Here is a 23,181-nt window from a genome sequence, read left to right as displayed (position 1 = left end):
AGGCAAAACAAGATATGGAATTGAATGGGAAAACAAGATATGGGAATGAATGGGAATTGAAACCTATATATTAGATATTGTTCATGAAATGCATATGAATGTTATGTGTATATGCTATCTTTATATGTATTGATGTTATTGAATGATCATGACTAACCATTTTGGTATGGTAGGGAATCTGTAATGTGGCAATAAATTCTAAGTTCTTATGTTAATTTCAATTAGTATAATTTTAAATGACATGTATGTTGTGTTTAATTATACAAACTTACTAAGCTTTAAGTAAGCTTATGTTGTTTTGTTTTCTTCCTTGTAGATTGTAAGATTTATGTTATCAATTGGATCATCTTTGGAGATCACACTATCCGTCAACTCTTTGTAGATTTTTACTCATTTTGGCTGGTTATAAGTGGCATGTAAACAGGAGTAAATGATTTTGTAATATAAAGTTGAACTTGTGTTTTGGTTCATGTTAAGTTAATAGATATGCAATGTTGTGAGCTTTAAATTGTTATGGCCTATTGTGGCATGATTTGGTCATTATGTTTTAGTCATTTTTATGAACATTGTTTGATGAAATCTTGGTACATGGAATAATATATATGTGTGGACGTTTATGTATGAAAATGGTGGTATGAATGGTGATGAATGTTTGGTTGTGATTGGTTGACTTGTGGTGCAAATTGAGGCATATTGGTTAGACACTTAGGATGGATGGTTTATGTTGAGTTTTGATATATTTCTGATGTCTTTTAACAAGTTGAGAAATGGTATGTTGCTTGGATGTGGCATGTTTTAATGTTTGGAGAGTAACTTTCCTTGTAGGGTACCATTTAGGCATACACAGTCTGACACACTGTCGTGTGGTCTATATAAGTTGGGTAACAATCTCAGTCTCTTAAACAGTCCAACCACACGGTCGTGTGAATGTTTGCAAGCTTTTACAATTAGGTATTCACACAACCACAGTTTGTTACACGGTCTTAGTTTCCACACACAGTTGGGCTAAGTGGTTGTGTTTTAATCTCACACGGCTTCAGCCTATCACACGACCATGTGACTCTTGTTTTTCCTTTTTACCTATCTTTTTATAAAAGTTTCAAATTAGTTCGATTTTGATTCTAAGTTGGTTTAAGAGTTTCGTAAGCTCGATTAAGACTAAATTCTGGTTGTAAAGCATATTATATTAGTATTATTGAATGCTTTGTGGTTAGGTTGAATATTTAAGTTGATTGCATATGTAATATTGATCATTAATTGTTGTAGCATCTTATAGCTCGAGTTCGGTGACTGGACCAGGTGTGGGGTGTTACACATTGGACCCTTGGAGCAAGATTTGAGTAATATGTTTTTTATGTCTCAGGTTTGGAGGCAGGGGACCAAAAATTCTAGTCTAAAATTCTCTACATTGCCATTTAAACTTACCAAAACATTTAACAAGTTCCAAATAAATTTAGAACATTTTCAAAGCTTATGTAAACATAAATTTGAGTCTCAAACATGTTCACATCAATTTATGAATCGACGGCTACATAAAATATCAATATAGTTTCAAATGACACTTGAGTTCACGAGTCAAAATACTTACAAATTTTTAACTCGACCTAAGCCTTTATGTAAATGCTAAAATATAAATAAAAAATACAAACCGCTACTAATGACATATTCCAATCTCGTTAGTGATGCAATTCTTTCGAGTTAGATTTGGATCTAATGCCTTAAGTGTAGTTATTTTTTTATTTATACTCATAATTTTCAAATAGATTGGTTAAATAAAATTCTATTGTTTACATTATTATCTTTTGTATTTGTCCTCAACAATTTTTCATGCAAAATAAAATGTATAAGCAAATATTAGCTTCCTGATTACTTAAACTACTATGAAGTTGCATTACGTGGTCAGATTGTGATACTAGAAGATAACTTATATTACTAGATAATCTAAATGGTCTGTAGTCTGAAGAATCAAAATTGAGCAAATTGATTCAAAGGGCTATTATGTTGTCTATCAAGTCTAATTGGAGAGATACCTCATCTTGGGTATTAGAGCGGATGACTCACTATTTTTTATTTTGGGTCACACGAGCTAGGGACACGGGCGTGTGTCCAGGCTGTATGAGAGGTTGTGAGTCACACAGGCATGTGCTTCGCCGTGTGTGAGACTATGTAACTGCTTTCAGCCACACGACTGTGTGCCAAGCCGTATGGACCACACGGGCCAGACATTGAAGCCGTGTGAACCCACAAGAACGTGTAGGCCAAAATACTAAAATTTTTCCTAGGGCCGTAAACATATTTGAATCAAATGTAGGCTTTCTGTAGGGTCTGTATTATCTGAATTAGACTGTATAACTTGATATCTAATATTTTGAGGCTGAATAATCGATTATCTGTACGTATAAACAATGCGATAACTGTTAATGATAATGATATCTGTTACCTGATTTTGAATTGCATTGGAAAACTGTGTGTACACCTTTGATATCTAATATCTGTAATCTGCATTTGCATTGGGTGAGAACAGTAAAAAGAAGAAAGTGTTGACAATATAATGATCTGCCAAACTGAGTGGCTAAGCTAGAATTCTGGATTTAATTTTGGCGATTTATCGCATATTGATTTCACAGTTAGTCTGTAATCAGTCTGTAACGTGTCATACCGACATTAATTGGTGTGTTGGGCTGGATAGGTATTTAATACCCTATATGGTGTGTTGGGATAGTTAAAGATGGCGTGTAGCAGATGGGGGTAAAAAACTACATCTGATTCTAATCTATTCTGTATCTGTATCTAATTTATTCTTCATCTTATTTGAACCGTTACGATATTACTGAGTATCAATTATTATATCTATATTCCTATTTGCCTATTTATCGGTTACACACGTTAAGTTTTCAGTTCATTCTATTTGTTGACTTCATTGCAGGTAACCTATAGAATTAGGAGGCTGGCGTGTCGGGAGCTCGATTATCTCTCTTTATTGGATATTTTCCTATTTGTTTAAATTTGAACTAACATATGTTTTATTTTGGGGTACGATTTTTAAGCTCAGATTTCCCCATTGGTTTGATTGGTTAGGTGTTTTCTCAATGACGAACTTTAAATCACTTTAAGGTTGGTTTTCTTTAAATGTTTTGATGTAGCCTCTAGACTTGGTCTTAACGTCTAGCCCGATATGGGTTGTTACATTTAGTGGCATCAGAGTCAGGTTTACAAAACTCGGGCTGTGTTTCTAGGCTTCTAAACTTTTTATTAAAATGTGTTTGAGGGAAAATTAATTTGAGTAACTCTTAAACTAATTTTTTTCAAAGGATCGAGTCTCCAGCACCGAACCTATAAGTACATCTGCTTTAGTTATATTGTTTAGCTATAAAAAGAATCTTGTAATGATTGAACTTGTATTTTAGTTAGACACTGTGATATGAACTATGAAGTAAGATATCTGATGAAATTCTAAACTGATATGTGAACTTCTGGCATTGTAGATAAGTGGATATAATTAGTTCGCATGGTAGTCGTGGACGTGGTTCATATGGGCATCGTGGACGTTGAGGGGGAGCTCGAGCAGATTCATCCTCTATAGGCAATATGCCTAATCTAGAGACTAGTGAGACCGTTGGTACTCCTACTACTGAGACTAGGTCTCATACTTCGACAGTCGGGGATGACGCATTCTCTCAGGCTATACTATCAGTTTTAGATAGGGTTGTTGTGACCCATTCTGGATCTGGAGGCTGAGGGTCAGTTACTGAACGAATTTGGTCGAATGGCACTGAGTTGTTCAGGGGTGTCATTGGAGTCACCCCTACAGTGGCCGAGTTTTGGTTAGAAGCTACTAAGCACATTATGAATGACATCGCTTATACTCCTGCTTAGAAATTGAGGGGTGTCATGTCTCTACTCTAAGACGAGGCTTACCAGTGGGTGGGTAACAATTGAGCAGGGCGCCCAACCCGAACAGGTCAATTAGGATTTCTTCAAAAGCACCTTCCAAAGCAAGTATGTGGAAGCAAGCTATGTAGAGGCTCGTAGACGTGGGTTTTTTAGTCTAGTTCAGGGTGAGAGATTTTTGGCCATATGTGAGGCCAAGTTTCTGAGATTGAGCAAATATACTCGTGATTTGGTATTGACAGCCTATGATAAGAGTGTTTGGTTTGACGAAGGTTTGTCTTATAATCTGTGAGTTCTGATAGCTCCTCAGAGGGAGCGAGTGTTTGCAACCTTGGTTGACAAGGCAAAGATAGAGAAATCAGTGAAGCGCACTGAGCGTGAGAGGAGAGACTGGAGAGAGGTCCAAGTAAGATTAAGAAAGATTCAGTTCTATCTAGCTCTGTTCAGTGCCCTAAGAAACAGGAGAGGGTTGATGGGCCCTGAGATTTAAGTCTGTAGCTATTGTGAGATACGCCATTCGAGCAAGTACTGGAGAAAGTTGGGGGCTTGCCTTCGGTCCGAATCAATAGAGCACCATGTTCGAGACTGTTCCCAACAATCTGATAAGGTGAAAGCTTTTGCACAGACTTCCAGTCTGGGTCTTGTTCAACCTCTGAGAGTAGCTCAGCAACCACCTAAGGGCTATGGTATGGCTAGGGGTGGTAACAGTGCTAGCTGAAGTCAAAGAACATTGGACAGAGGTGCGTGTCAGATTGAGGTATGACAATTTACTCTTGTGTATGCGGCGAGGCACCGCAAGGATGGAGACGACACCGACATTATAGTATATACGATCTTTATTCATATTGTTCCATATGTTACTTTGATTGATATTGGGTCTGTACATTCATATCTATCTAGTACTGTATCTATGAACATAGGTATATCTGTTGAGTGTACTGCTAGAGAGATTTCTCTAATTAGTCCCTTCGGTCAGTCGGTTCGAGTTGATAAGATATATAGAAAAGTTCTGTTAGAAATTCAGGGCATTGTGTTTCCAGCTAACTTGATGGAATTGTAGTTTGGTGAGTTCAGTCTGATTTTGGGAATGGATTGGCTCATGGAACATCGGGTGAGTTTAGACAATGCCTTTAAGCGGGTTACTTTGAGAACAGATGATGATACTGAGATCATTATGATCGGTGAGCATCGAGATTACCTCTCTCATGTAATCTCTTCTCTTGTAGGTGAAAAACTAGTTCGGAAAGGTTGTGAAGCGTACTTAGCCTTTGTGTCTGATTCGGGTTCTACAAAACTTTCTATTAAAGATATTAGAACTGTCAGAGACTTACCAGATTTTTTTCTTAAGGAGTTGCTAGGGATACCTCCGGGCAAGGAGGTTGAGTTTGGTATTAAATTGTTACCAGGTATCGCTACTGTGTCCATTGCACCTTACCGCATGGTACCGATGGAAATTATGGAATTAAAAGTTCAACTTCAGGAACTTCTTGATTGAGGGTTCATCTGACTAAGTGTGTCCCCGTGAGGAGCACTGGTTTTATTTTTTAAGATAAACAACAGCACGATCGAGGGTTCATCCGACTAAGTGTGTTCCCGTTAGTTGAATAAGTTGAAAATAAAGAATAGGTATCCGCTTTCGAGGATTGACGATCTATTCGATCAATTCAGTGGGGCATTTGTATTATAAAAAATCGATCTTCGTTCTGGGTACCATCAGCACAAGGTTAAGGAGATTGATTTGTATAAGACTGCTTTCAGGATTCGTTATAGGCATTATGAGTTCCTAGTCATGCCCTTCTCTTTGACGAATGCTCCAGCTGCGTATATGGACTTGATGAACCGATTATGTCAGCTGTATTTGGATCAGTTCGTCATAGTCTTCATCAATGACATTTTGATTTATTCTAAAACTGAGAGTGAGCACGATGAACATCTTCAGATAGTTTTACACATACTCCGTGAGAAGCATTTGTATGCCAAGTTTAGCAAGTTTGAGTTCTGGTTGTGATGATCGAATAGAAACAGACGAAGAATGTGTCTGAGATTCAAAGTTTCCTTGGTTTGACAGGGTATTACTGGAGGTTTGTGAGGGGGGGTTCTCACTTATCGCAACTCTCTTGACTAAGCTATTGTGTAAGAACGCTCCATTTGTGTGGTTTGAAGAGTAGCAAGCGAGTTATGAGAAGCTCAAATCCATTCTGACGCAGGAACATGTTATGGTACAGCCTACATTGGGTAGAGAGTTTGTTGTCTACAGCGACGCTTCACACATCAGTTTTGAGTGTGTTCTGATGCAAGACGGTAAGGTAGTGGCTTATGCGTCTTGACAGCTTATGTCGCATGAGGGCAACTAACCTACACACGACCTTGAGTTGGCTACAGTTGTCTTCGCTCTAAAAATCTGAAGGCACTATCTGTATGGTTAGAGGTGTATCATCTAAACTGACCATAAAATCCTCAAGTATTTGCTAAATCAGAAGGAGTTGAATCTTAGGCACTGCAGATGAGTTGAATTGCTTAAGGACTACGACTGTACTATAGAGTATCATCCAGGTAAGGTTAATATTATGGCCGATGCCTTTAGTGATAGAGCAATGTTTTATCTGAGAGTGATGTTTGCTTGGTTTTTAAGGATATTTGATAATGGTAGTCTTCTAGCTGAGTTACAAGTTAAGCCAACCTGGGTTGATCAGATTAGAGTTAAGCAGTTGAGTGATGAATCTCTGGTTCCTCATTTTCGTCATACTGAGGATAGTAGAACTTCTAATTTTGGACTGAATAGTGACGGGGTTTTGTATTTTAGGTGTTGGATCTGTATGCCTAATGATGTTGAGTTGCGGCTGTCAATTATGCGAGAAGCACATAGTAGCCTTTATGCTATGCATCCCTGTGGGAATAAGATGTACAGAGATCTCCGTGAGCTTTACTGGTAGCCTAGTTTGAAATCGGAGGTAACTGCTTTCGTTTCTCATTGCCTGACATGTCAGAAGTTTAAGGCTAAGCATCAATTACCTTCAGGTCTGCTACAACCAGTTAAGATACCCCTTTAGAAGTGAGAGTGTGCTCCGATGGAATTTGTTAGTGAGTTGTCCCTGACACCCAATAAGAAGGATTTAGTTTAGGTCATCGTTGATCATTGACTAAGTCTGCTAACTTTCTTTCGGTCAGGACTGATTATTTGCTTCAAAAATTGGCTAAGTTGAATGCCTCTGAAATCATAAGATTGCATGGTGTAACAACCCTTACCCTGCCTAGTGCCGGACCCAAGTAAAGAGATGTTACATTAACATTCAACAATTAACAATCACATTGTTAAACAATACATATTTAAAGATAATTGATATTCTGCATAACCAAACATATTAAATTTTAATATGAAAAAAAATTCTAAAATTACTTAGTGATAAAATTCAAGCTCGGAATAGGACTTAAAAGAAATTTAAAGTTTAAAGTTAAAAATGAAAATCCATAGTTGGTATTGATACCAAATCGATACCTTTTTGAATACTATTTTCTTTGCAAAACAATGGTATCGATACATATTTTAGGGTATCGATATCGATACTCAAATAAAAATCGATACCAAATTAGCATTCTATTTAATTAGAAAACTGTTCAAATGGTCAAGTATCGATACCAAAAACCAAAGTATTGATACTTGTTTTTAAAATGGTAAAACCTCATCTTTAAAAGTTCAACTCTTGCCAAAATTCACCTATTTTACAATAGATAAATAAAATAACCTATTCAAACATCTAAAAGACTAACCAATGTGTCCTCATTGACACCACAATTCAATATCCAAACTAAAATAACATTTCAAACCAAAATAATTGCATTTAAAATACTCAAACATCTTTAATATCGATACATACCAAAATACCACCCCTTTCAATCTATAAGTCAAATTGCCATATTCACATACTTCATTAAACTTATATAAAATATACCAAAAGATTCCAAACATAAATATATACCAAACCAACAACATATTCACATGTATCAAAATATATCTAAAGACAAGCATCATTCAAGTTTAACAACTTCAGAAAATAACCACATAAATTCATTTAACTTATTACATGCCATATAACCTAATACAAGCATTCAAAAACTAACGATAGATTTTCAGATAGTGTGAATCTTGAAGTCGATTTGATCGCCCGAAGCCTCAAAAACAAATCTACAAGAAAGCAATAAAAAGTACACAAGTAAGCTTACTTAAGCTTAGTAAGTTCCACAGATTAAAAAATTAACTTACCGAATAAACTTAATCAATACATAATACAAAAATGTCATAAATCATAGTCCTACCATTCATAACCAAATCATAGGAGATTCATAAACTTGTATACGAGTGAATCAATTCAATCAAATATGTTATATCATTAACTATACCCAATGAACATTGTAATGGTTTCGGACACACGGTTAACCAACCAAACACACCAAATTGCTCAAATGAGATTACCAACCAAGAACACACCTAGGCACCAAGTGTCAAGCCCGTAGGCTAACATCCTTCCGAAACACACCTCGGCACCAAGTGCCAAGTCCGTAGGCTTTACATTCGCCCTCGAAACACACCTGAAACACTGTAATATAACGCGATAGTTTGCAACAAACCCTAAAACCCTAAACCCTAAACCCTAAACCCCTCAATTAAGTAAACATGAATGAATTCATAATCATCATCTTAACAACAACCAATCCATACAGTGCACGATATAACCTATTGGCATGCCAATCATATCCTATCTTACATTTATCAGCTCACATATTTATCATTTAACAACATTTAATACAATTTCTTTCCCAAATCAATTCACTTACCACAATTCAATACTTTCAAGTCAATTAATAATTTTCAATCTGCGAGCATTTTAATATTTAAATTATACTAAAATTTAATTGTACGAGCTTACCAGGGCCAAACTGTAAAAATAAAAAATTTTAGGGACTAATTCACAACCTTCTCTTTTCCACGATTATCAACTTCATCTTGATCTATACTATAATTTATTTTATTTATAAGCCTCAATTTCACATTCTACTCAATTTAATACATCTAACTTCTTATTTACAATATTTACACATTTACCCTAAGCATTTACATTTAATACAATTTAGTCCATAGTATTGAACAAGCCAATTTCCACAATTAATACAAAACCCATTTAACTAAATTTTTATTCATCTTATTAATACAAAACCCATAAATTCCAAGGATTCTCAAGAAAATCAAGCTAACTTCCATATTTTTCATATTTAGTCTCTAAACTCAAATTTCTTGAAAATTACTTTACAATTTGATCGTATCTATCAACTAAGCTTCCAACAACACCAACTAGCAACAAAAACATTCAAAATCATTAATGATAATTTTTTAAACATTTGACTATTTCACAAAATAATCCTTGGGCTAACTAACTTAATCTATAACTAAATAAAAAATGTCAAATTTATAAGAAACAAATAATAAAATCACTTACATGCAGCACACTAAAGGACCGAACCTTCAAAACTCTCCCATGGCTATTTCTTTCTTCTTAATTTCAGAAAAAAACAAAGAGAAAGATGATGGGATTTGTTTTTTTTTATTTAATTGAAGTTTTATAATATATTTACTATTTTGCACTTAAGTAAACATCCAAATTTCACTCTATTTACTTACCAACTGTCCACTACATTTACTTACATGGTATATTTATCATTTTAGTCCATGAATTTTCAATGCTATAATCATTTAGTTCTTTTTAACTAATAGGGTTAACTTTTACATCTTTTTCAATTTAATCTTTTCAATTAATTAACTACCTAAATGATAAAATTTCTCAACCAAAATTTAATACAACACTAATGCCCTTGTAAATATTAAATAATTAATATTTACGAACTGAAACGTCAAAATTGTGGTCCAAAAACCACTATTTTTGACACCATTGGGAATCAGGTTGTTACACACGGAGTTCCAGTTCGATCATTTCTGATAGAGATCCACGTTTTACGTCTTGATTCTAGAAGAATCTTCACAAGGCTCTGAGTACCCGATTGGATTTCAATACTGCGTAGCATCCTCAGATAGACTGTCTGATCATGTTATTCAGATTCTAGAGGATATGTTGCGGAGTTGTGTAATTAACTTCTGGGGTAGTTGGGAGGATTATCTGTCGCTAGCTGAGTTTGCGTGTAATAACAACTTTCAGGTCAGCATTCAGATGGAACCTTACGAGGCTTTTTATAGCCGTAAGTGTCGAACCCCTCTGTATTGGACTGAGTTAAGTGAACATTGGGTTATGGGTCCCGAGCTAGTTTCTGAGATTAAGAATATTGTTAGATTGATTTGAGATCGTTTTAAAGCAGCTACTGGTCGACATAAATCTTATACAGATTTAAAAAGGCATGATATTGAGTACTCTGTAAGTGATCAAGTAATTCTGAAAGTGTCTCCATGGAAAAAGGTTTTCCAGTTTGGACGTAAGGACAAGTTAAGCCCAAGGTTCATTGGACCTTATCATATTTTGAAATGTATCAGATCTATTTCTTATCAGATAAAGTTACCTGCTAAGTTAAATCGTATTCATGACGTGTTCCACGTCTCTATGTTGAGACGATATCAGTCTGACCCCTCGCATATTGTCCCTGTTGAGGAGAATTTGACTTTTGAGGAGGAACATGTTCAAATTCTAGACCAAGATGTAAAGGTCTTACAGAGGAAAATCATTCCTCTGGTTAAGATCCTGTGGCGGAATCATGACATCGAAGAAGCCACTTGGGAGCCTGAGGATTCAATTCGTCAGTAATACCCTTATATGTTTGAATTAGGTAAATTTCGAGGCCGAAATTTCTTTTAGGGAGAGATAGTTCTAATGCTCCAAAATTTGATCAATTGTTAGATAAAATATGTTAACAATTAAGTCTCTGTATTTATGGTTAAGTGTTTTGATTATGTGTTGAGATCGGGGGTTCGAGTCTTCCCTCTTAAAATTTTATAGTTTATTTTGGCATAACCTTTATCATAGAACTGACGACTTAAATTTATTTATGCGTTAATTAGTGTCAAGAATGAGTCTGCTGGTTCGATGGTTAAGCTTCTGTATTTCGTTTGGCCTTATGTTCGAGTCTCTGCGTAAACAAAATAAGGATATGTTTTTGCTATTTTGTAGAAGTAGTTTTGTTTTTTCTTTTTCGTTAGTTTTCCTTCTTCTTCTTCTTCTCCACTTTCTTTTTTTTCTTTTCTTTTTGATTCCTCAATCGTTGAAGTTGTCAATAATTTTTCTGTTGTGAGTTTGGGTAGGTGTGCATTTCATTGTTTGTTGACTGAAAGGTTAATGCGTGAGTTTATTATAGAATTTCTGTTACACATTCGCTTTTGTTAATTTTTGTCAAAGTTGGTTTCGACTTGTTTTGTTTGAATTTTTTGTTATGTGATAATTTGGCTTTCTTTTTAGGCGTAGACATTGAAGGTAACAATCTCCAACATATTAATTCTGCAATTGTCGTTGACTCACTATTTTTATTTTGGGGTCACATGGGTTAGGGACATGGGCTTGTGCCCAAGCCATATAACTTACTGTTTTAGATTTAGGGTCACACGGGCCAGGGACACGGATGTGTGTCCAGGCTGTGTGAAGGGTTGTGAATCACACGACCATGTGCTTGATTGTGTGGCGAATTGAGTATTGGGATAGTTGGAGATGGTGTATAGTAGATGAGGGTAGGAAACTACATCTGATTCTGATTTGTTCTGCATCTTATCTGAACATTTACGATATTACTGAGTATCATTTGTTTCTGATTCTGTGTCTGAGTTTGGAAAAATATTGTAATATCTATATTGTTGTTTGCCTCTATATCGGTTACACAAGTTGAGTTATAAGTTCATTCTATTTGTTGACTACATTGCAGGTAACCTACAGACTTAGGCGGCTCGGCATGTCAGGAGCTCGGTCATCTCTCTTTATTAGATATTTTACTGTTTGTTTAAATTTGAACTAACTTATGTTTTATTTCAGACTACGATATCTAAGCTCGGATTTCCCTATTGGTTTGATTGGTTAGGTGTTTTCTCAATGACGAACTTTAAATCATTTTAAGGTTGGTTTTCTTTAAACTTCTTGATGTAGCCTTCAAACTTGACCTTAACGTCTACGCCGGGTATGGGGTATTACATAACTAATAACATAATAAAAATATTTTAAAACTACAGTATAAAATTAAACTATTATTTCATCACTTATAACTTATATAAAAAACTATTACTATATTATTTTATTTTTAAAAAAATATATCATTTCTATCAAAAATACAATAATATATTTAAATTATTCAATACATTGTAATACACAACAATATAAATTATGAGCAATAGTAGAGATATGATAAAATTTATTACTTTTTTGAACATTAATCTTATTAGGTTCTTATCATATCTCTTCTTTTAGATACAATGCCTAGAACTACTTATAGCCTCTCTCCAACCCTTAACTAAGATGATAATGCAGTTCAGCACACTCGAATGCACGTCTTCTTGCATTGGTAATAATGCCGATACCAATCAAACCATAACTCAATTAGCAAAAACTATTAATTTTTAAACAATTGTCGATAAAGAAATCATAATTAAGTTAAAAGTTAAAAAATAATATTTAAAATATTTAACCTTCCAAAAAATTAAAATAAAATTATAGCAAGACAAATTAAAACATAACTTCCTCAAAACAATAAATAATAATATTATTAAAATAAATTTTAATGTTTTCATTAATCTTGACCTTCACTTATGCATGTTGATTTTCATTCCTTCATTTAATTTCACAAGAAATAAATATTGTTGATATCAAATAAGAATAGTATTATTATTAAATATTAAATAAGGATAACAACATAACTTATTAAATAATAATTAAAACTAATAAAGTATACATAAAGGCAAAAAAAACAAAAAACAAGTAATGAGCTTACTATGAAATGATAACACATATAACTTAAATTTACTAATATATCTAAAAATGAAAGAGATCTTTATGTATGTAAAAGCATAATACGTCATCTCTAGCTGTCAGAGCCTGAGATCCAGTCTCAGTATTAGGAGTACCAACAGTCTTGCCGGTCTCCAGCTTAGGCATACTGTTCATAGAGGATGACTTTGCTCGAGCTCCTCCTCGGCGTCCATGATGCCCATGAGAACCACGTTCACGACTACCGCTCGGACTCATTATATCAACTTATCTACAATGCCAGAAGTTCACAGATCAGTCCAAAATTTGTATCAGATATCTTATTTCACAGTTTATATCGTAGCCTTTAACTAAAACCACAAGTTCAGCCATTACAATATTTTTCTAGCTAAGTAATAAAGCTAAAGCAAAAGTACTTACAGGTTCGGCGTTGGAGACTTGGTCTTTTATAAAATCTATTTTTTGAGTTACTCGAATAAATTTTTTCCTTGAAACACATTTTCGCAAAATAGGAGCCCAAAAACATAGCTCGAGTTTTGTAAACCTGGCTCTGATACCACTAAATGTAACACCCCATACCCAACCTAGATGTTAAGACCAAGCTTGGAGAGTTACATCAATTCATTCAGAAAAATTTAGCCTTTAACTATTCAAAGTTTAATAGTCATAAATCATTCATATAGTTATAGCAAACTTGTAATCTGTAATCCGTAATAAACACACAATAACATAAATCTAGATAAAATAGTAAATAACTAGAAATGAGATGATCAAGCTCCTGCCAAGCTGACCTGCCTACGTCTGTGCGTTACAATCCAAAAAGAAAAAAGAAAAAATAAGTTTACAACTCAGTGTGTGTAACTTACATTTTCAATTAATCAATAACCTGACATATGTGATTACGATTTTTTAGAAATCAGACATTTCTCATAATCGGATACAGAAACAAACATAGAGGATCTCAAATACAATTAAAAAACATATCTGATACAAATGCAGATTCCTACCCCCATCCGCTACACACCACCTTCATCCATCCCAATACACCATATAGGGTATCAAGTACTCATTCATCCCTACACACTATGCAGTGACTATATGTCATGTTTCTGAATAATTGCAGCCTAGCTGCCAAATAAGATTGCGATAAATCGCTAAAGTTAGAAATATATATGACTTAGCCACCAAATTTGGCAGATTATTAAACTACCCACACTTCCTTCTTTATATAGTCTTAATCTCGATGCGGATGCAAATTAGACAAATATCATATGTAAGTATACAATAATACAATTTCAGATTATGCTCATGTAATGCTATCACACTACTTATCAGATCTCATAACAATGTATACATATATATATATATCAGAAAAATAGATTTTTTAGTAACAGGTTATCAGATAATAATCTCAACGTCTAATTCAGATCATACAGACCCTACGGTAGGCCTATGTTCATTTCAAATGACACTTATGGCCCTAGAGAAAATTTCTAATTTTTGGCCCACACGCCTGTGTAGATTCACACGGCCTGGGTGGCTGGCTTGTGTGGTTCACACGGCCTAGCAAACGATTGTGTGGCTCAAAATCATGAGTTACACTGTCTGGCACAAAGTCAAACACACACCCATGTGGCTCACAACCCGTCACACTACCTGGGCACACACCACTATCCTTGGCCCATGGTGTAACAGCCTCATTTTCAGTAGTGTCAGAACAGTGATTTGAGATCACTAAATCCGATGAAAAAGTTATAAAAATTTATTAATTAATAATTATAAGTTAAGCATGATTTTAAAAATATTTTTAAATTAGTGAATTATCGGGTCTCCGTTTTGGTAAAACGGACTTGTAAAATAATTATTAAAAATATTTATAGAATTAGTTATATAACAAATTGGATTTTAGTTAAGTGAATTTAGTTAAATTAAAGTTAATTGAGTATTAGGACTAAATTGAATTAAGTGTGAAAGTTAATTATAAAATACAAAAGGTGAAAGAACTAAACTTATAATTAAACCATAAAAAGTGACAAGTGTGTGGTAATTATAAATACATGTGTAATAAATATATGTATATGTTTGTAATTAATATATGTACATACTTATTAATTAAGTAAAAGATATTTATATATTATATTATTATTAATTAAATAAAAGAAATAAAAGATAGAAAAAGAATAGAGAAGCAAAGAACATTTCGAAACAGAGTAGGAAAAGGGGAAAAAAGAAAAGAAAAACTAGGGTTTTTTGAGCTTCAAGCTTAAATTGGTAAGTCAATTTAGTCCATTTTCTCTTAATTTTGATGTTTTGGAATCCTAGAACAAAATACTATTTGATTTAAGTTGAAAATTTGAAAGTTAGTAAATTTTTAGATGATGTTTATGTTGAATTAATTGATGAATTAGGGGTTAAATTGATTGAATTTCAAGTTAGGAGTTAGTAAAGGGTTGATTTGTAAAATAAAACATAAGTTTTGAATAGTAGGGACTAAATTGAGAGAATTTCAAAATTAGAGATTTATGGTGAAATTAGAGAATTAAATTAGTTTAAAGTGGGAATGAAATGAAAATATGAAATTAGTTTTGAGAATAAAAGTTAGTCTCGATTCAGGGACTAAATTGAAATTTAGGCAAATATTGAGTAAAAATTGAAATATTTAATGTAAGATTCAATGTTGTTGTATTGATGATTTTTAATTGTTTTAATTCCGTAGCTAGCGTTGTACCGAAATTTTCGACTAAAAAGGGGAAAAATATAGTTGACGAGGAATAGCTCAGAATTCCTAGTTTATATTTCTATAATCCAAATCTAATTATTAATTGTAGCATTTTTAATTAAATGTTATGGTAAGTGATTGAGGTGAGAATTATTGTGTTTTACAATTGAAATGGATTGTTTTGGTATGTGATGAAATTATATTGGTTGAATTAAATTGGAATATATATATTATGAATATATATGTAAATGTGAAATTGTGCAAATATGATAATTGGATTATTTTTATACGTATAAAATTCAATTTTAATGCCCAAGTAGACGAATTTAGATTAAATATATGTATGTTATATTGTGATTAAGGAATAATATGTTTAAGCTGTTATTTAAGTGGATATTAAATAAGAGATGATAAGATTAAATTATGATGTGAATGTTAAATAATTATGTAACGTTTGTATTTGTATCGAAATGTCTGGTAATGCTCCGTAACTCTGTTCTGGGGACGGATACAGGTTAGGGGTGTTACACATGGATCCCAAACAGTGAGTTACACGACCTAGACACGCGCATGTGTCCTTAGCCTGTGTGACCCAAAATCCAAACAGTTTACACGGCCTAGACACGCGCCTGTGTCCCGAGCCATTGTGCCTCTAAAATCCACATAGTGAGCTACACAGCCTGGACACATGCCCGTGCCCCTATCTCATATGCCTCTAATTCAAAAATAGTGAATTACATGGCCTGACACACAACTGTGTGGCTCACACGGCCTACTACACAGCCATGTAGCGACGAGAGCCATGTTTTTCGATGTTCACAATTTGCAGAAAATTAGGTTTTCATTACACAACTGAGGCAAAATCAACTTAGAAGCAACAAGAATGACTCCAAGACCTAACACGAACAACCAAAGACCAATTCAATAATTAATTCCAAAAAGGACGCTCAAGAAGTCAAACAACAAAGTTATGTCTAAAAGTTCGACGAAGAACACCAATCTAAAAAAATTTACACACTCACCTCATACAAAACAGTGATATACCGAAAATACGCATTGAGGGAATGATACTTTCCAGATTTTTACCTAAAAATAGCAATCAATCGACACATAAACAAAGGAATCGAGTAAAAAAAATAGGAAACTGATTCTTGCCAGAAACAAACAAGAAGCAAAAATTTACTGAATTCCAACCTAGAACTTACAAGATTAACCTTAACGTTGTAAGAAGTAACGAGACACGCCAACAAAATGACCAAATGAGGAGTAAAGGAGGGGAAACGAAGCAATAAAAAACAAAAAGAAAGAAAGGAAAAATAAAGAAGAAGAGGGAAGAACAAAAAAGTAAACGTAGAAGGAGAGAAGAATTTAGGAAATTTAATTTAATAATAAAATTAAATAATTTTCTTCCAGAATAGTAAAAATATATCCCCGCTTTGCTTACGCAGAGACTAGAACACAATACCACTGACATACAGAAGCTTATCATTAAACCAACAGGCTCATTCTTGACACAGGTTAAAGCATAAATAAACTTAAGTCGTCAGTTCAACGATAGGGGTTAAGCCAAAATAAGCTGTAAAATTCAAGAGGAAAGACTCGATCCCCCGATCTCAACACATAAGTAGAGCACTTTACCACAGATACAGAGCACTTATAACTCTCTTTTGGGGAGTTATAACTCTCTTTCCCTAAAAGAGCACTTATTGATAGAATTTATTGAACAATTGTTCAAATTTTGGGGCATTATAACTCTCTTTCCCTAAAAGATATTTCGACCTCAAAATTTACCTGATTCAAATAGATAAAGGTATTATTGACGAATCGAATCTCCAGGTTTCCAAGTGGCTTCCTCGATGCTATGATTCTGCCACATGACCTTAACCAGAGGAACAATTTTCCTCCTCAGAACCTTTACATATTGGTCCAGAATCTGAATAAGTTCATTCTCAAAAGTCAAATCCGGTCTCACTTCAATTTCTTCAACTGGAACAATATAAGAGGGGTTAATCCGGTACTGTCTCAACATAAAGATGTGGAACACATCGTGAATCAAATCTAATTTAGGAGGTAGCTCTAGCTAATAGGCGACAGGTCTGATACGTTTCAGAATAAGAAAGGCGCAATGAACCTCGGGCTCAGCTTGCCCTTACAACCAAACCGAAGAACCTTTTTCCATGGTGAAACTTTCAAAAATACCTAATCACCTACAAAATACTTAATATCTCGCCTCTTTACATCCACATACAATTCTTGTCAATCAAAAGCTACCTTGAAGCGGTCTCAAATCAATCTAACCGTATTCTCAGTATACTAACTCGGGACCTAGAACCTAACGTTCACCTAACTCAGTCCAACATAGAGCGGTACACTACTTACGACCGTGTAAAGTCTCATAAGCTTCAATATGAATGCTAGCATAAAATTTGTTATTATACACGAACTCAGCCAGTGGTAGGTACTCCTCCCAACTGCCCAGAAATTGATTACACAACTCCGTAGCATATCCTCTAGAATCTGAATAACTCGCTCAGACCATCCATCGGTCTGAGGATGATATGTAGTACAAAAATCTAATCGCGTACCCAAAGCCTCGTGAAGCTTCTTCTAAAATCTAGAAGTAAAAAAAAGATCTATGTAAAAAATGATTAAAATAGGAACTCCGTGCAATCTTACAATTTTGGAGACATACAACTTAGCCAATTTCTGAAGTGAATAATCAGTTTGGACCGGGAGAAAGTGAGCAGCCTTAGTCAATCGATCAACGATGAACCAAACCGAATCATTCTTAATGGGTGTCAAAGGCAATCCACTAATGAAGTCTACAGTCACACGCTTCCACTTCCAAAAGGGAATTTTAACCGATTGTAGTAGAACTGAAGCCAGTTGGTGCTCAGCCTTAACCTTCTGACATGTCAAAAAATGAGAGACAAAGGCAGTTACCTCCCATTTTAAATTGGGCCACGAGTATAATTCTCGAAGATCTCCATACATCTTATTCCCGTAGGGATGCATAGCATAAGGGCTATTATGTACTTTCTGAAGAATTGATTGCCTCAGCTCAACATCGTTAGGCACACAGATCCAACCATTAAAACACATAAACCTGCCATTGTTCAGTCCAAATCGGAAGTTCCACTATCCTCTACCTGATGAAAACGAGGAAGCAAAGACTCATCACTCAACTGTTTAGCTAAAATCTAATCAACCCAGGTCGGCGTAACCTGCAACTCAACCAGAAGACTACCGTCGTAAAAAAAATCAAATGAGCAAACATTGCTCTCAAATCAGCCATCGTTCTACGAATAAGAGCAACAACACCAACATTGGTCTTACAGGGATGTTACTCTATAGTGAAATTGTAGTCCTTAAACAACTCCACCCATCTACGTTGCCTAAGGTTCAACTCTTTTTGAGTCAGCAAATACTTGAAGCTTTTTAAGTGTATATGATACACTTCTCAGCATACGGGTAATGCCTCCAAATTTTAAGAGTGAAGGCAACTGCAACCAACTCAAGGTCGTGCATGAGATAGTTTCCTTAGTGTGACTTAAGCTGTTGAGATGCGTAAGCCATAACCTTACCATCCTTCATCAACACACCGCCCAACCCAACATGCGAAGCATCATTGTAGACAACAAAGTCTTTACCAAATTCAGGTTGTACCAGAACAAGTGCCTGAGTTAGAACGACTTGAGCGTTTCAAAGCTCGCTTGTTGCTAATCAGACCACACAAAAGGTTTGTTTTTACGCAATAGCTTGGTTAAAGGAGTTGCAATAAACAAGAACCCCTCGACAAACCTTCGATAATAACTTGCCAAACCAAGAAAACTTCAAATCTCAAACACATTCTTCGGCTGTTTTCACTCAATCACAGCCTCAACTTTCATAGGATCAACTCGGATTCCCTCGGTAAACACTATGTGACCTAGAAAGGTAACCTCTTGCAACCAGAACTCACACTTGCTAAACTTGGCTCACAATTGTTTCTCGTGGAGTATTTGTAGAACTACTCGAAGATGTTCATCATGCTCGCTTTCAGTTTTAGAATAAATTAGAATGTCATCAATAAAACAATGCTGAACTGATCCAAATATGGTTGAAATACCCAGTTCTTCAAATCCATAATGCAGCTAGAGCTTTTGTCAAATTAAAGGGCATGAGCAGGAACTCGTAATGCCCATAGCTAGTCCTTAAAGTAGTCTTATACACATCAGTCTCCTTAACCTTGAAATGATGATGCCAAAAATAGAGATCGATTTTAGAGAGGTAATCTCGACGCTCACCGATCATAACGATCTCAGTATTCTCAACTGATATCAGTATAACCATCTTAGAGGAACAGTTTAAACTGACTCGATATTCCACAAGTCAGTTCATTCCCAATATCAAATCGAACTCTCTAAACGGTAATTCCATCAGGTTAGCCGGGAACACCACTCCTTGAATTTCTTACAGAACCTGTCTATATACTTTATCAACTCATACCAACTGACCTAATAGACTAATCACAGAACTTTCCCTAGCAGTACTCTTAGCAGATGTACCAAGATTCACAGAAATAATGCTAGCTATATATAAGTGCGTAGAACCAATATCTATCAGAGTGAAATACGGAACATAATGGATAAAGAACGTACCTTCTATAACATCGGTTTCGTCCTTATCCTCATGGCATTTCATCGTATACATAAGGGTAGACTGTCGTGCCTCAGTCTGACCCGCACCTTTACTTGGTGCTTTTTGACCTTGCCAAAACTGTTACTACTCCTAGCCGCACCACGACCTCTAGGCGGTTGCTAAGCTACTCCCGGTAGTGGAATGGGACCTAGAGCCAAAGCCTCTGCCGAAGCTTACACCTGATTAGATTACTGGGGACAGTCTCGAACACGGTGCTCCATCGATCCACATTTAAGACAAGCCCCTAACTTTATCCAATACTCATCCAGATGGCATCTTTCATAGTCACTACAGTTCTGAATCTTCAATTTTCTCCAATACTCATCTGGATGGCATCCGGATGGCAGTTGGAGCTTCAATTTTTCAAGGCCCGAAAAAACTAGAGGAACCCGAATCCCTCTTAAGTTTACTCTGACCTGTCTCTTAGTCTCTCCTCTCGCGCTCAGAGCACTTCACCTCCTCGGCTATCTTCGCCATGTCAACTAAGGCTACAAAAACCCACTCCCTCTGTGGAGCTATCAGAACTCTCTGGTCGTACCTTAATCCCTCCTCGAATCGAATGCTTCTCTTATAATCATTTGGAACCAGACCGCGAGCATCCTATTTAATCTTAAAAACTTGGTCTCATACTCGGCCACAGACCTCTCACCCTGAACTACGCTAATAAACTCGCGTCTATGAGCCTCTACATAACTTGCCTCCACATACTTGTTTTGGAAGGCGCTCTTAAAGAAATCTCACGTAACCTGTTTGGGCTAGACGCCTTGCTTAACTGTCAACCACCAACTGTAAGCCTCACTTTGGAACAGAGATATGGCACCCTTAGTTTCTATGCAGTAGTGCAGTTAATGTCATTCATAATAAGCTCAGAGGCCTCCATCCAGTACTCGGCCACTATAGGGGAGACTTGTAACATCCCAAAAATAAGAGGTTAGTAGAATCAGGTTTGTGAATTGAGAGAGAGTGATCATGCCTAAATTTTGAGATTATCTATGCATTTTTAATAAATAAATAAGGTATTGATTTGTTGGTTAAGTTTTAGTGAAACGTTCCTTGAAACTCAAGTTCACATCTCTTCTTTCCCACCATTTTTATTATTTTATAGATTTTGTCTTAAACTTTAGTATGTGACATGCCTTGTTTTTAAAATAAATATTGCAAAAGTATTTCAACAATGAAGAAAAAGCCTAATGGTTAAAAGAAATATGAGAAAGCATGGAAATTAAATAAGGTCCCAAGGTCGAATCATTTCACTTGTAAAATAATTAAATTTTGTAAAATCTATTATTTTTTTTAATGTGTGTGCCATCCATACCCTTGAACCATAATTATAAATACAAATTTTTATTGTATTTTTTAGCCTATAATTCAATTTTTCCCTATCCTAACCGTCCACCCTCTTCCTCTCCTCTTTTCCCTTTAATTTTCTTTCTTTCTTTCATTGTTGTCGTTGCCTACACCTCCCAATTTACCATATCTTTCTTCTTCTTTTTTCATCAAGATTGTGCACCATATCTTTTACTCTATTGATGAAAATTATCCTAATCTAAATTATCCCCAAATTTGAAATCTTGAACCCCAAGATCAATCCCAAACATTGCCAAGAAAGTGTCATTGTCGTTTCTCTAACTAGCTTAGGTAAGATCTCTTTTCTCTTCATTTCTTGATTAATCTTGTCAATTAAAAACCAAAATTTCCAAATATAAAATTTGGGGGAATTTAAATTATTTCAAATTTATTTTTCCAGATTTTAATGAGATGTCAAACCATTTTAAAATTCTGCCCCAATTTTAGCCACCAAGGGTGGTGGTGCGTGCGCCTATGTACAAGAAAGGGGGTTGTTTTGTTTCTTGGGTATTCCCTATATTTTTCAAGCATTAAATTTTTTTCTTGAACCCTCCTAATCATCATTTAATCACATGTTAATTAGGGGGACACGTTCTTGATGAATTAGCCAATTGGATCCCACAAATCGTGAAGCGTAAGTGTAATTAAGGATAACTAGTTTGTTATTTCGACATAGTTGTTGGGTAAAGTTTGTGAATTAATTAAATAAAGGAATTTAATCATTAATTAGATACTGATTTCCATTATATTATTGAATTAGGTGCTGACCCAAATGCCTCAAATCATTCGTAAAGGCGAAGAACGATTGTACGTACGGTTTGCATCGATACAGTGTAAGGAATCTAACTAGTTTGGATTCCTAAAATAGTTATAATTTCATTGATTAGTTTAAACTCATAAGTGGGTGTTTGGGGTATGTTTTAGTGGTAAATTGATTGAATTTATACTGAATTTTGGTTTAGGTTCGTTTAAGGAATTATTAAGGAAAATTGGAAGATTCGCTAGTGTGCTGCAAGGAAGTGAAAAATAAGGTGTGGGTCCTAAACTCATAAATTTTTTTGAAAATGTTAAATATCATGTTATATTTGATAAATTAGCTTTCTTATTTGATTTTCTTAATAGCCAAATTATTGATTTTGTAAGTGGTCGAACCAGGTATGTTTCGAGCCTTAAAAGATTGACATGTTGGCAAAATTGCTAGTTTGATAGTATGAATGTTTTATTGAGTTTGTAATTGCTTATTTGAGTTATGAGATATAAGAATGTTTGACTAAATGATATAATTTGTTGAGATATTAAGCTTATGTATGATTTAAACGCATGAGATATTTGTTATATTGTGTACTAAGAAGGGTGTTATTTATGCACAATGAAAATCCATAAAGGATGTGAAATTGAACGATAATGATTGATACCAACACAATGGTAATTTGAAAAATTGGAACACTGTTTTCATTTACTGAAAACATGTGATTATTGAGGACATGCTGAGCATGTCAAATGAATGTGAAAAGTACTAATATATGATTATGTATGAGATTGTGTGACATATTGCCTATGCATTGGGTTGGGATTTTGTGGTTG

At 34.9% G+C, this 23,181-nt stretch overlaps 1 protein-coding gene across 1 annotated transcript; it reads left to right on the top strand.

Annotated features, from left to right (window-relative positions):
* The first annotated feature begins 6,458 nt into the window (after nt 1-6,458).
* LOC105775420 (uncharacterized) lies at nt 6,459-10,694 on the top strand. The gene is made up of 3 exons (XM_012597936.1): nt 6,459-6,807; nt 9,913-10,137; nt 10,255-10,694. The coding sequence occupies exons 1-3, from the start codon at nt 6,459-6,461 to the stop codon at nt 10,692-10,694; spliced, it is 1,014 nt and encodes a 337-aa protein (XP_012453390.1).
* Nucleotides 10,695-23,181: the final 12,487 nt, after the last annotated feature.

The sequence above is a fragment of the Gossypium raimondii genome, chromosome 10 (assembly GCF_025698545.1).
Source record: "Gossypium raimondii isolate GPD5lz chromosome 10, ASM2569854v1, whole genome shotgun sequence".
Taxonomy (NCBI): Eukaryota; Viridiplantae; Streptophyta; class Magnoliopsida; order Malvales; family Malvaceae; genus Gossypium; species Gossypium raimondii.
The sequence above is the reverse complement of the archived record's forward strand: the minus strand, read 5'-3'. Positions and strand labels throughout refer to the sequence as shown.